The sequence below is a fragment of the Podarcis cretensis genome, assembly GCF_951804945.1.
Source record: "Podarcis cretensis genome assembly, chromosome: 2".
NCBI classification, from domain to species: domain Eukaryota; kingdom Metazoa; phylum Chordata; class Lepidosauria; order Squamata; family Lacertidae; genus Podarcis; species Podarcis cretensis.
Genome location: NC_137171.1, coordinates 43,436,081 through 43,448,480, shown reverse-complemented (window position 1 = coordinate 43,448,480; position 12,400 = coordinate 43,436,081). Strand labels below are relative to the sequence as shown.

The 12,400-nt window shown below is 43.2% G+C and overlaps 1 protein-coding gene across 3 annotated transcripts in view; it reads right to left on the bottom strand.

Moving 5' to 3' along the window:
- PKN1 (protein kinase N1) overlaps positions 1 to 12,400 on the bottom strand; it is a 55,593-nt gene that overhangs the window by 16,924 nt on the left and 26,269 nt on the right. The window contains exons 1-4 of one of the 3 annotated variants that reach the window (XM_079965967.1): positions 10,278 to 10,496; positions 5,793 to 6,093; positions 1,792 to 1,937; positions 383 to 512 (exon numbers count right to left, since the gene is read on the bottom strand). In XM_079965967.1, the coding sequence (XP_079822093.1) occupies positions 383 to 512; positions 1,792 to 1,937; positions 5,793 to 6,093; positions 10,278 to 10,322 (622 nt within the window). In that variant the 5' untranslated portion in view covers positions 10,323 to 10,496. Of the gene's footprint in view, positions 1 to 382; positions 513 to 1,791; positions 1,938 to 5,792; positions 6,094 to 10,277; positions 10,497 to 12,400 lie in introns of those variants that run through there. The other 2 variants (XM_079965966.1, XM_079965968.1) reach the window with 2 other exon arrangements.

Genomic DNA, 12,400 nt, shown 5'->3' with positions numbered 1-12,400 from the left:
GGGGGGAGCCATGTTGCAGTGCTCCGTGTGTGTTTATATGTAAATAAAGTAGATTAGCCAAAATGCTGAGTTGCTGTGGTCTGTTATGCAAGCTGCAAAGACTCTGTGGATCCCTAAGTGTGCCGGTATCTGTTGGCATCGGTCGCTGTGATGTTTGGGCTGAAGAAAGCTTTGAAGCTCCCGAACGATCAACCAGGAGGGAGGGAACATGCCAGTCGGGCATGTGTCTCTGCCAGGGTCCTACTCGAGTGTAGGATGAGCTCCTGACATTCTCCAGCTCTCGAAGGGCTCTTTAAAGGTTAAAAAGTGGGAGTAAGGGACGTTGGTTTTTGCAGAGCAGCCTGCCGGCCACAGGGACCGCCTTCTTTATCCTCCCCTTCACCTTGCCCATCTTCCATATTCAGCTGCACCTCGTCAGCCTGCATAGCCTTGCGGATCTGCATGCGGATTATATTGATCTTGGTCTTGCTGTCCTGTAGCATCTGCTGGGCTGTCTGCAGCAGCTTCCGATCCTAGAGGGCAGGCCAGGTGGGGGTGGGATTAGCAGGGACGGCAGGAGAGAATTAGTCATTAGAATGCATCCCAATCCAAGGGCAAAACCTGCCCATCTGGCTCTCAGTGAAATCAGTCCCTAGCCATAACAGAAGAAAACACGCCCCCATGCTTCCCAAACCTGGAGGTATCATGTCCTATTCTTCTGCATACTGAACCACATCCTAGGCATCCAGTCTATGGGGTAAGCCTCAAAACAGAAGCAGCTACAGAATCCCTTTAAGTAACCAGTCTGCTTCCTCAACAAAAGTGGTTTCCAATGTGAATATTTAAAACCAGAAAACCCAATCGCAGCAAATTTGAAAGTGGTATTTTAATAAATAACTGCGCGAGTGGAATGTTCACCTGAGCAACTGGATTGTCCCTCATTTCCTTCCTCCAAGTGTGCCTCACCCTGTCCCCAGATCTGCTCCAGAGGGTTGGGGGAATCCTTAGAACAGTTTTGAATTGCATGGGGGGATGGGGACATTCTGTTCAGCAAGAAGAAACTCTTGTGCTGACAGAATGTTTGCCTTTTACTACATTGAATCCCACCCAACTATTTCTTTTTCTTTTCAGTCCTGAGAACCTGATAACAAAGACGGCAAAATCATCCACAGAAGCGCCTGCCTCCCCCAAAAGTTCAGGTGCACAAAAATGTTATTTTCCTATCAGTTCAGTCAACTGCTGCCATCTTGGTCCCAAGGACGAGATCATATGAAAATGTGTAACTGCATGTGATATCTGGACCAAAATTTTCCTGGTGCAACCGTATGTGGCACTGCTTAATAGAGCAACTGTATTTAGATGTTTTTTGCAGCTAACGGTTAAGACATACAGCCATAGCATAAGAGTGTACTCAGAAATGTTTACTGGTCTAATAGGAAATAATTACACGGACCAGCAGGAATTATCTGCTGATATCATAATCTAGGAACTTTCCCTCTTTTGCAACTATACATGCAACCAGCCTGCCATTCCGGCTTTGCTGGAAGCAAGTGGCAGCCAGAGGTGAGAAGGCTAGCATACTTGCATAGTTCAAAGCACCTTGCGTTTCAGGTTTGGAAAGGCTTTCTGCCAAAGAACTTGGGAGAGAACCTGCTGCCTGTCAGAGAGGACAACATTGAGCTAGGTTGACCAATGGTCTAGTTCTGCATCTGGCAGCTTTGCTGGTATATTTGCATTTTAGTGGATGAGCACGCAGGGACTAGCTAAGTTCAGGGCAGGAGAGGAGGCAGCCAGCCAGCAACATCCACAAACCTTGGCAGCACCGTTGGCATACATCTGTATCATGTTCTCTGCTCCCTGCTTCACCTTCAGCTCAATATTGAGCTGCTTCTCCAGGCCAGCAATGCGGTTCTTGGTAGCTGTTGATCGGCTCAGGCTGCCTGGCGATTGTGGGGCATCTGGGAAGACAGTAAAGTGGTTAATGCCAAGAGGGCACAAATCCCAGACCACCACTATCAGGGGAACCATCCGAATGCATGAGCTAGCAGGTAGGGAACTGGCATCACGTAGCAGGGACCATCAAGAGCATGCAAAGGGATGCATACACATCTTTAAGCCCATCCCGGCTCATTGGCATCTTGGAATCCGTAACCCCCCAGGAGGCACTGGGGACAAGATTGAATCAAGCCAATGAGCACATTTAGATTGTGTTCTGGTTTAGAGGTTGCTGGACCTCAGCACAGAATAAGATGTATCAGCCAGTCTACTAGTTTGGAGAAGGTATCTCACCAGTTTTCAGGCTGCTGTACCTACTTGCTGCCCCTTTCTGGGCAGAATTTAAAGCACTGCTTCTTAACCATTAAAACCATGAGGTCCAGGTTACCTCAAGGAGGGAAAGGTCTTCTCAGAGGTGGTCTCTCAACTCTGGAATACTCCCCACCCCCAGAGCTACTTGCTTTGTGCTCAGTTTGGTGAGTTTTTAAGTACCTCTGGTTACGTACTTAATTCGTTCCGGAGGTCCATTCTTAACCTGAAGCTGTTCTTAGCCTGAAGACCACTTTAGAAGAAGAAGAATTTGGATTTGATATCCCGCTTTATCACTACCCTACGGAGTCTCAAAGCAGCTAACATTCTCCTTTCCCTTCCTCCCCCACAACAAACACTCTGTGAGGTGAGTGAGGCTGAGAGACTTCAGAGAAGTGCGACTAGCCCAAGGTCACCCAGCAGCTGCATGTGGAGGAGCGGGGACGCGAACCTGGTTCCCCAGATTATGAATCTACCGCTCTTAACCACTGCACCACACTGGCTCCACACTCTACACCACACTTTAGCTAATGGGGCCTCCTGCTGCTGCCGCCGCACGATTTCTGTTCTCATCCTGAAGCAAAGTTCTTAACCCGAGGTACTATTTCTGGGTTAGCGGAGTCTGTAATTTGAAGCGTATGTTACCTGAAGTATACGTAACCCGAGGTACCACTGTACCAGGCTAAAATGTGAGTGTACTCAGGATTTTAGTGTCTATGAAAACCTAAAGCAGCAGCAGATGATATCCCTTTTTTTGCTACTTCAGTACTGTTTTATGGATCCATTAAAAAAAAAAAAAAGATATTGCTTTAAATTGTGTCATTGCTTATTGTTACTTTGATCAGTATGAGCACGTTGAAATCTTTCTGAATTCTATTCAAATTATATAAAAACACAAATTCACTTGTTTCAACCAAAGGGCCATTTGTTACAAAGAAGTTGTCATTTAAATACTAAATATAAAGAGTTATACAAAGGATGCTTTGTCAAGCCTAGTAAGAGGATTCCCTCATTATGTTTTCCATCCAAGAGCAGATTGCCAATGAGACAGACAGGAGAAAAAAAGCTGAATTCAGTTAACCAGTATCTAGTATGTTCCTGGATCCAGAGAAACTTCTACAGGTCTGGTCTAGTGCATTTGAGTGTGATTTAATCTATGAAAGAGTTGCATACAATTAGATGCATAAACAATAATATATGTATTTTGTGCAACATCCATGTCAGGGCAGACAACTCTTCACTGAATACATAGGTCAAAGGCTTTTAAGAGAGGTCGTATTCAGACTTTGGCACTTTAAATTCTGGACCCTAGCTGACATCATGTGGAACTAGCATTAGGCAATGGTGCGGTCCCAACACTCCCAGTTTAGCGCTTTTCTCTCTCTCCCAGAGACAAAGAATGGACTATAAGATTGGGGGCCGGTTCTTGAGAAAGGCTGCCAGAACTGCTTGGTATTCACTGCTGTGCAATGTAGTGTAAAGCAAGCCAACTGGAATGAATCCTTTTCAGAAAAAAAAGAGAAAAAGAGAGCAGCTCAGATCTTCTAAGCCAGTACACCACTGAGTAAATCCTAGATTTACAAAGCACTTGGTGAGAAAGAACACTTGCAGTGTTGTCAGCAACACCACATTACAGCCCACAGGCTGAATGAGGACAGGCTTAGACAGTGGCCCATCCAGAACTCTTATCCTTTCTGACCTCTGGTTTGCAGGGGGCTCCGAGCCTACGGTCTCCAAGCAAAAAGGAAACAGCCACGCCCAAGCCCTGCAGTCTTTCTAGCCCAGTTATATATATATACGCAGGCTCTCCCCCCTCCCCCTATTTTTGTGGCCTGTGCTTGACAGTGGAGTCGGGTACAACAGCAACCACTTCCTCTTTTGCAAAGTCACAGGCCGCTGCCTCTCCATAAGGTGCAGCCCCATCGTTGTAACAAGCTATCTTGGAATGGAAGTGGCGCCTTGACATTTTAAGGTTCTGCCTGTGTGCTCCATGGGCTCCATTGTGCCTTTTTTCGATTGCTTCATACAGAGGGGTTTGGGGATGTTTCTCTCCCTGCTGCTGCTTATTCCCCAATGCCTCCTTGCACACGCACAGGCCAGCTGCCAAGTTTCTGCTCTGGAGACTGGCATAGCCACTGCTTATTAGGAAAAAGGGGCTGGGAACAGCCAGGTAGGGAGGAGCATACAAACAGGATTGGCAAAGTGTAAAGTTTCCTCTACCATACAAAGGTGCCAACAGGCTAGGGTGTGGATCTATACGGAACAGTTTTTAAACAAACAATGCCTGGCAGTTCAAATGAGTTCTTTCTTTCTTTCTTTCTTTCTTTCTTTCTTTCTTTCTTTTCTTTCTGTTTATCTCTCACTCACACACACACACACACACACCACAAATACACAGTTTCACAGCTTTGTTGATGGTTTTATGAACATTCAAGAACTGTAGGTAGCAACCTATGGAAAGCTGTGTTTCTCCAATGACAAATACGAAGCTAACTGAATTATTAATACTCACTTCTATATTCTGAACTTTCCCCCAAAACAAAATGCAGGTGAAATGTGCAAGTTTTCAAAAATAGTAGCTGAAGTAAGCCTAATCTGAAAGGTAATTATTACATAATAATAAATGGCAGGTTATAGCTTGCTATTCTATAACATACTCAAAGAGGCTAACAGTCATCTTCATCAAAACAAATTAAAATTGTCATATTATAATGATTCTTGCATAATAAAAGGAGAGGGATACAGCTCCTGACTCAGCAATACATGCCTCAATCTATACTGTTTGAAGGGACAGCCCATTTTTGCAGAATTTGATAGTGTCTTAAAACATTTGAAGAATAGTCAAAATAAGATGCTGCACACTCTGGAAGAATGTACCCTGGGATAAGAGAGACACTTTTCACACTTTAAAGCAGTTCCCACATTTTTATAAAAGCTTTTTAAAAATTGCTTTCCCATGTATTGATACTGAAATAATTCTAAGAATAAATGCCCTTATTCCCAGTACAGAAGCCTACTGGAAGATCTGTTCTTAATTTGCATTCAGGATGGGTTATCCTATTCTATATGCCACAAAATTATTCTTAAGTGCAGGCAGATGCCGCCAGTCCTGTTTTATATGAGTGACTTCTTTAACTTAGCTATGGACAGCTTTCGCTAAACCAGCCATTTCCTTTTAAATGCCTCTCACCAAACTAGGGGAAAGAGCACACACCACCCAGTAAAGTCGCGGATTTGCTCACCGTGAGAGGTGTTTAAAAGATTTGATATGTCTTGATCAAGGGAAGCTCACCAACACAATTTAACAACCCTCTCTGTAGTTCTTTAAACTCTTGCCAGCTGAAATCGTCAGGAAGCCAGAGAGAGACTTAAATCCACAAATACCTAAGAAAAGCTTGAGCACCTTGTCATCAGTTTCTACCCATTCTTGCCCTAAATCTCTGCTTGCTTTTTGGCTCCCCCATAGCACCTGACCCTTGACTTCCCACCCATCCATTGCACACACTTACCCCCCAGCTCTTCAGGGTCTTTGACGACAATATGTGCATTGAGATCCTGCAGTTGGTGGTGCAGGGCCTCCAGCTTGCGGTTGGAACTCTTGAGCAAGTTGTCCACATTGGAGAGGTTCTTACGGTCTGTGGTTGCCTTGCGCAAGTTTTCTGCTCCCTCCTTTATCTTCAGCTCTTTTCGAATCTCACGCTTAATCTTCTCCTTTTCTTCATCCAACTTCTGCTGTACACTGGTGTCTGAGAAATCTGAGCTCTGGTCCAGGCCCAGCTGCTCCAGCACTGACCAGTTGCCTGGATCACTCTGCAAGGGAAAACATAACAATGAGTTGTTTACAGGCACTGGAATCAGGTTAGCACTATGATTCAATGGGTGCTATTCCGAATATCACTAGAATCATCCACAGAGCCTATATGTGTGATCTGTCTATTTATTTATTTATATTATTATTTTGTTTATGCATTTATACAACTTATATATACACCATACAATACTCATCATTATCTCTTATCCTCAGACTTCCTAGTCCCTCTCTCCATGGCATTCTAGGTAGTCATTTGTTGGCTGCATAATCTGCAATTCCACCAATTTTCATCTCAAATCTTCCTTTATTTAATAGAATCTCCCAGTATTCTCTATCATATTTACACAACCACCACATATAGATCAGGGTTCCCTGTACCTTGTGGCACTTCCAGCATAGATTTGACCTTTTTTTGTACATTTTCACCACTTTGCTGGGTTTCAAGTTACCACCATTAAATCATCTTTTGTAAATGTTCCTTAATAAGGTAGCAGGCAGAGAAGTTCATAGTCCTCCCCCATAGTTTTTCCCACACTGACATTTCTGTATTATAACCAATATCTATAGCACATTTAATCATTGTCGCCTTTACCATTTTGCCTTTAGCTTCCCACTCCAATAACAGTTTATAAATCTTAGAAATCAGTTTCGCATCCTTTCCTATTACAATTTTTTCAAATTCTGAATTAGTTTCCCCAAATTCTTTTTAAAACATTTTTTAAATAACCCGTTCACCTCGAAGTACTGAAACCAAACTATAGTATAATCTGATACCTCTTCTCTTTTCAAACTTTAAACTCTAAACTTTAAACTCTCTTTAAACTTCAGAAAATCCTTGTAAGTAGCCTATCTGTTATCGATTTTCCATATGGGGAATATTATACCCCTACTTTATGCCTCCCAACTACCTAGATTCTGCAATCTGTTCAGAACTCAACTTAGTCACAGATGTTCATATAAATGAAGCAATATGCACAGTGACTTTCCCTTTAATAGGGAAACATAATTTTATGCAATTGGAAGTACACTTATAGCCCAATCCCATGCCTGTTGCCTACTATCCTTGCATACATCCACAGAGCTAAGCCGAAGGTCTGGTTCTAAGCAGATATGATTTTGCTGTGCAGGTAGGACACACGATCAATGACAACAAAATGCAGATTATGCTACTAGGCTGTATAAAGGTTCTAATTAGAAGCAAACCAATATGTTTCATTGTTGTAGAAACTTACTAGTATGTAAGTGACATGTGAATGGTTCACCTTCTTGCGATGTAAAAAAATCAATATTTTAAAAATGGTCTTTCTAGGTGGTTTAAAATCCATTATTTAAGTTGGCACGATTTAAAGTCAATCCACCCTGCTGCCCCCTTCGTAGCCTTGGGCAAGTCACCCTTCTCTCTCTTAGTCACCAAACTGCAAATATAGATATCAACCTACTTTGCAAGGTTGCTCAAGGAATTATTGCTAATGTTTGTGAGCACTAGGTAAGTGTTATTTTTATTATAATTATATTATTAATAAAAGTTTTATTTATATACTGCCCTTCCGCTCAACTGAGCCCAGAACGTTAGCTAAAGCAGCATCCAGCTAGTACTAAAAATGTTCTCATGTTGCTAGACATTTCATGGAAATGCTACTATAAAGAGAGCAAAGAAACCATGCATAACTGCAGTGAGGAAACAGGCGAAAGAGAAGGAGGGAAGCATTACAGCAATAGACAGTCTGCCACCGAAATAGGAATGATAAATGGTCCAAGAACCCAGCAGTCCTGGGTGCAACCTCTCCCATTCTCGACTGGACTCTCTCCTTAGAACTACATAAGAGTCCATAATTTCAGATTCAGGCAAACAGCTTCTCCCCCTTCCCCAGCTAGAAAAAAGCAAAACAAAACCCCCTCTGACTCCTCTCACACACCCCTTGCTCAAACCACTGCATATCCAACGCCAGCCTGGATTATGCGGAGCTCTTTAGGAAGTTTAAGCAGACCATTACTGCCCTGTTCCTTTGCTTTTGGCACTATGAAGGCTGAATTCTCTTACGACGGTAGGTTCCTTTTACTAATAAGAACAATAGATATAGTTCTCAAACCTTCGGCTCTTAAAATTATGCCCAGAACTGTGCTTGCCATTAATGGACTACACCAATAAGTAGGACAGTAATGAAAACTTAGCTGTCCAGAATGGTGCCTCTTCTTGGTTGGAACTGCAAAAGGATCTCCATGCTTCCACCATCTGTCCATCGGAAGAAAGAGAGCATCCATTTCTTTGCTGTGTAGCACCATTAAGCTCCTTAGGCAGCTCCAGTCCAATCCTAACGGCATCACTTTGACGTACGGTATGTGTGCTTAGAGTTGAAGTCTAAATGTGTCAAGTCCTAGTGAGGGCTTTTGTCCTGAGCTGAAAACCCTCAGTCATGTCCATGTGCAAGTGTTTCTGTAAAATGTGTATAAATCTGTGATTAGTCGTAAGGGTAAAAAAATAAAATGAGATAAGGATTGTGAAGCCTTTTGCAAATTATGATTATTCTATTGTGCCATCAACATACATGGTGCTCTGCAGGAATAAGTAACATAAGCATAAGAAGGCAGGTCCATGCCCCAAGAACACTGCAATCTTAGCTATGACAGATTGGGAGCATAATTATAGAAGGGGAAAGGATAGATACACAGTCAACAGGTGAAGGATATGCACAAAAATGAAGCTGTGTGCATTTAAAGCTTGGCTTCTGTAGGTGGGGGATGGAGACTAAGAGGTTGAGCCAAATTAGAAGCACTTTCTCAGTAACAACAGTTTGAGTGGTGCCAACTTGGAATGCGCTGGCAAATTCTTTCTGGCACTACCTTCAATCTAGGCTGTCTGAGTCAGAGGCTGACCCTGCTGTGGTGCCCCAGCTACAGGATACATGCCCAGGTGGGAACTTGGCACATTGTAGTTAAATATTATCCACATAAGTCTTCTAGTAAGGAAAGAGACCTCACAGGCTTACTGGAAGGAATTAAACAAGTTGGCCTGGGGGAGTACAACACAGTACGACACTCATTTAACAGCTTCCCTTGCTACCCTATGAACAATGCACAGAGCCTGTGGAGTCTGCACATAGGCAGAAGAACTGCTGGGGGTGGGTGGGGGCAATATGCCTCCAGTATGCTATCCGTCCTATCCAGCACAAGGATGTGGCAAGAATATTGGACTGAAATGGATATATTGGGGTAGGGAAGGTGGAGAATAAGGAATTCTGAGCAGGACACAAAGTAGGTAATCTCATTTCAAAGCACTGCAAGGAGCTGCATGTATCTACTCAATGAAGCCTGGCATTAAATGTGTTAGGCACATGATAGCCAGTATATGCAGTGATAACTCATCGGCCAAACCTATAGGTATGTTATGGCCTCCCCTAACATTTACATGTCCCCTGCCCCCCCCCCTTTTACACACAAAATATTATATCTCTGTTGATCTTCGTCTCAGACACCTTGCTCAGTAGAGTACAGTGGTACCTCAGGTTAAGAACTTAATTCATTCTGGAGGTCCGTTTTTAACCTGAAACTGTTCTTAACCTGAAGCACCACTTTAGCTAATGGGGCCTCCTGCTGCCGCCGCACAATTTCTGTTCTCATCCTGAAGCAAAGTTCTTAACCTGAGGTAGTATTTCTGGGTAAGAGGAGCCTGTAACCTGAAGCGTCCGTAACCTGAAGCATCTGTAATACGAGGTACCACTGTAAGTACTACAGTCCCTCCTTTCTCCAATGAGTAAAAGATAACATTTATTCCTCAAACACATATACTGCTGCTCTCGCATGTGTCTATGTGTTCCAGACTGAGGCACATTGCCCACAGATGCCCCACAAATGTTAACACTTCCTGCTACTTGTACCCCATTGTGCTTTTTTGCCTTTCATGTCCGTTTCTCTGATGTGCAGAGCAGCAAATGCACACACAGATGAACATCAGGGTATATTGTAACATGCATAGCCACCTGTAGATAAGGCAGTGCAGTTCCCAAGCCACTTTCAAAACACACGCAGTATTCCCGCATCTTAAGACTAGGATTCCTGCTCCCTCGTACTGATACTGGCCTACTGATTTCTACACATGCAATGCCCTTCCTCCCCAGTTGTTTGGTTATCATTAAAAAAGGGGGGGGCGAGTATCCTGATATCACCCCCCTTCAAACGACTGTACCTCTTGGTCATGCTCAGAGTTTGTGTCCGGCTCCGAAAGAGACATCCCGGCCCCAGGAGAGGCACACCAGGCCACCCGTCTGCTTCGAACTGTGTGCTGGCTACACCCTCATTTCCTGCCTGTTGATTCAAACGGCTCTTCCAGCCTGTGAGCAAACAAACCACTTCCTAACAGAGTTCCTGTATTCGCTGGCAATACCGAAACACAGGCCACGGCTGAAGGGAGCAACGGTGGGGCCTACATCTTCCCCTGCTGCTTTGCCACTTGCCTTCCCTTCTGAGTGAACTTTCTAGAGGGCCAGGAAATCCCCAGAACTGCAGTAGGGCGATACTTTTATGAGGTAAAATACCAAGAAACAGCAAGCAAGCTTTCAAGTCGTCCAGAACTCTGCTTCTGGCTGGATGTTCTAGCAAAATGCAGAGCAGAGGAGGGATGGAGGGAGGGAGAGAAAGCTAGGCATGGTTTTGGAGCCCAAAAGTTCACAGTTTGTAAGCCTTAATGCAGAATGGGGTGGGCAGACTTTATTAGACTCATCTGGGTGCAAAAGAATTTAAGGATGCACCACAGGCTTATTAGGACAACCAGCCAACTGACCAACAACTGGCAATTTCTCCTTATTTTGGCAATTTAGTAGTAATTTGGATCTGTGTCCAACACAGACTTGAAAACACAGGTCCCCTGTGTGGCAGAAAGCAGAAGTGATAAGAAATGCGGTAGTCTTTCTATCAGGAATGCTACTGTAAGCTAGTAAACACCATGCAACCATCCACACAACGGTAACCAATGGCAGAAAAGCATCTCTCTCTCTCTCTCTCTCTCTCTCTCTCTCTCTCTCTCTGAGTTCTTAATTAGCACAAGACAAATACACTGCTACAGGATCTACAGCAGTTGGATCCTTACACTGAGCAGGCAAATTGCGGAACAGTTTTGCAAGAGCAGCACAGATCCCGTTGTCAGAGCTATGCACTACAGAGGCTTTTGCCCTTGACATTACAAAAAATGAAAGAAAAAGGAAGACTTTCTCTGAAGTATTCCTTCTCTCCCAGGATCCAGCACAATCCTCCCTTTGTCATTTTTTATTTTTTAAAAATGGGGCATTTTGTGCCCTGATTATTTGTAGCCTTTTCATGCTGCCTCATTTTAGCAACAATGGACTAGAAAGCATATTCCCATTTTTCACTCTCTTTCTCAAGTTACATTAACTGCACATGTGCCTTTTTGTCATTTGAAGCTTTCAGCTTCCCAATTTCAACCTTCAACACGATGGTATCTAGCTCAGAATTTGCAAGAGCACATTTTAGTCCCATCCCCCCCCCACTGATTTTTTTAAAAAACTGTCAGAATGAAGGAATAGGAAAAACCAGAGTTTTTCTATCAGTGGTGAATCCCTTTTCAAAATTGCACGGTTACTGTAAGGCGCTTCAAATACCATCTAGTGGAAAAACAAGATACTAATCTAAATAAATAAAAATGTCCTAACTTAGGTTCCTTAATTTCAATGGGTCTACTCTGCTTTGAACTTTGTTGCATACTGCCAACAATATAAAAATTGGTTAAAATAATTTTCAAACAGAAAAAACAGGGTAAAGTAAAAAGCAGTGTTTAAAATTACCCAGGCGCCAGGCATGTTTTGCTTATTTATTGCACTTAAATCCCACCTTTCCCCCCAAGGAGTACATGCTTCACTCCCCATCTCAATTAATCCCTGTAATGACCCTGTGAGGTTGGCTAGGAGGTTGTGACTGGCCCAAGGTCACCCAGTGAGTTTCATGAATGAATTTAATCTGTAAACTGTTGTTATACACTGCTTTACATGCATATTCTATTCTTGTGAAAGCTGTCCCAGTTGTGCTTTTCGAGCTGGTCTTTGACTGTAATAAATTATGATGATGATGATGAATGAATGAATGGGGATTTGAACCCTGATCTCCCAGGTTCTCGTCTAACACTCAAACCACTACACTACATTGGCTTCCTAGAGTACTTCTGCTATGGGGCAGCTATATAAATTAAAAAGGTAAATAAATATGGAGAAAGCAAAATGTCACTTAGAGAAGGATCTGAAATATTTTCCTTAAAGCTTGAATTTGTTTTATTCTGGACTGTTTTATTTGATGTTTTAA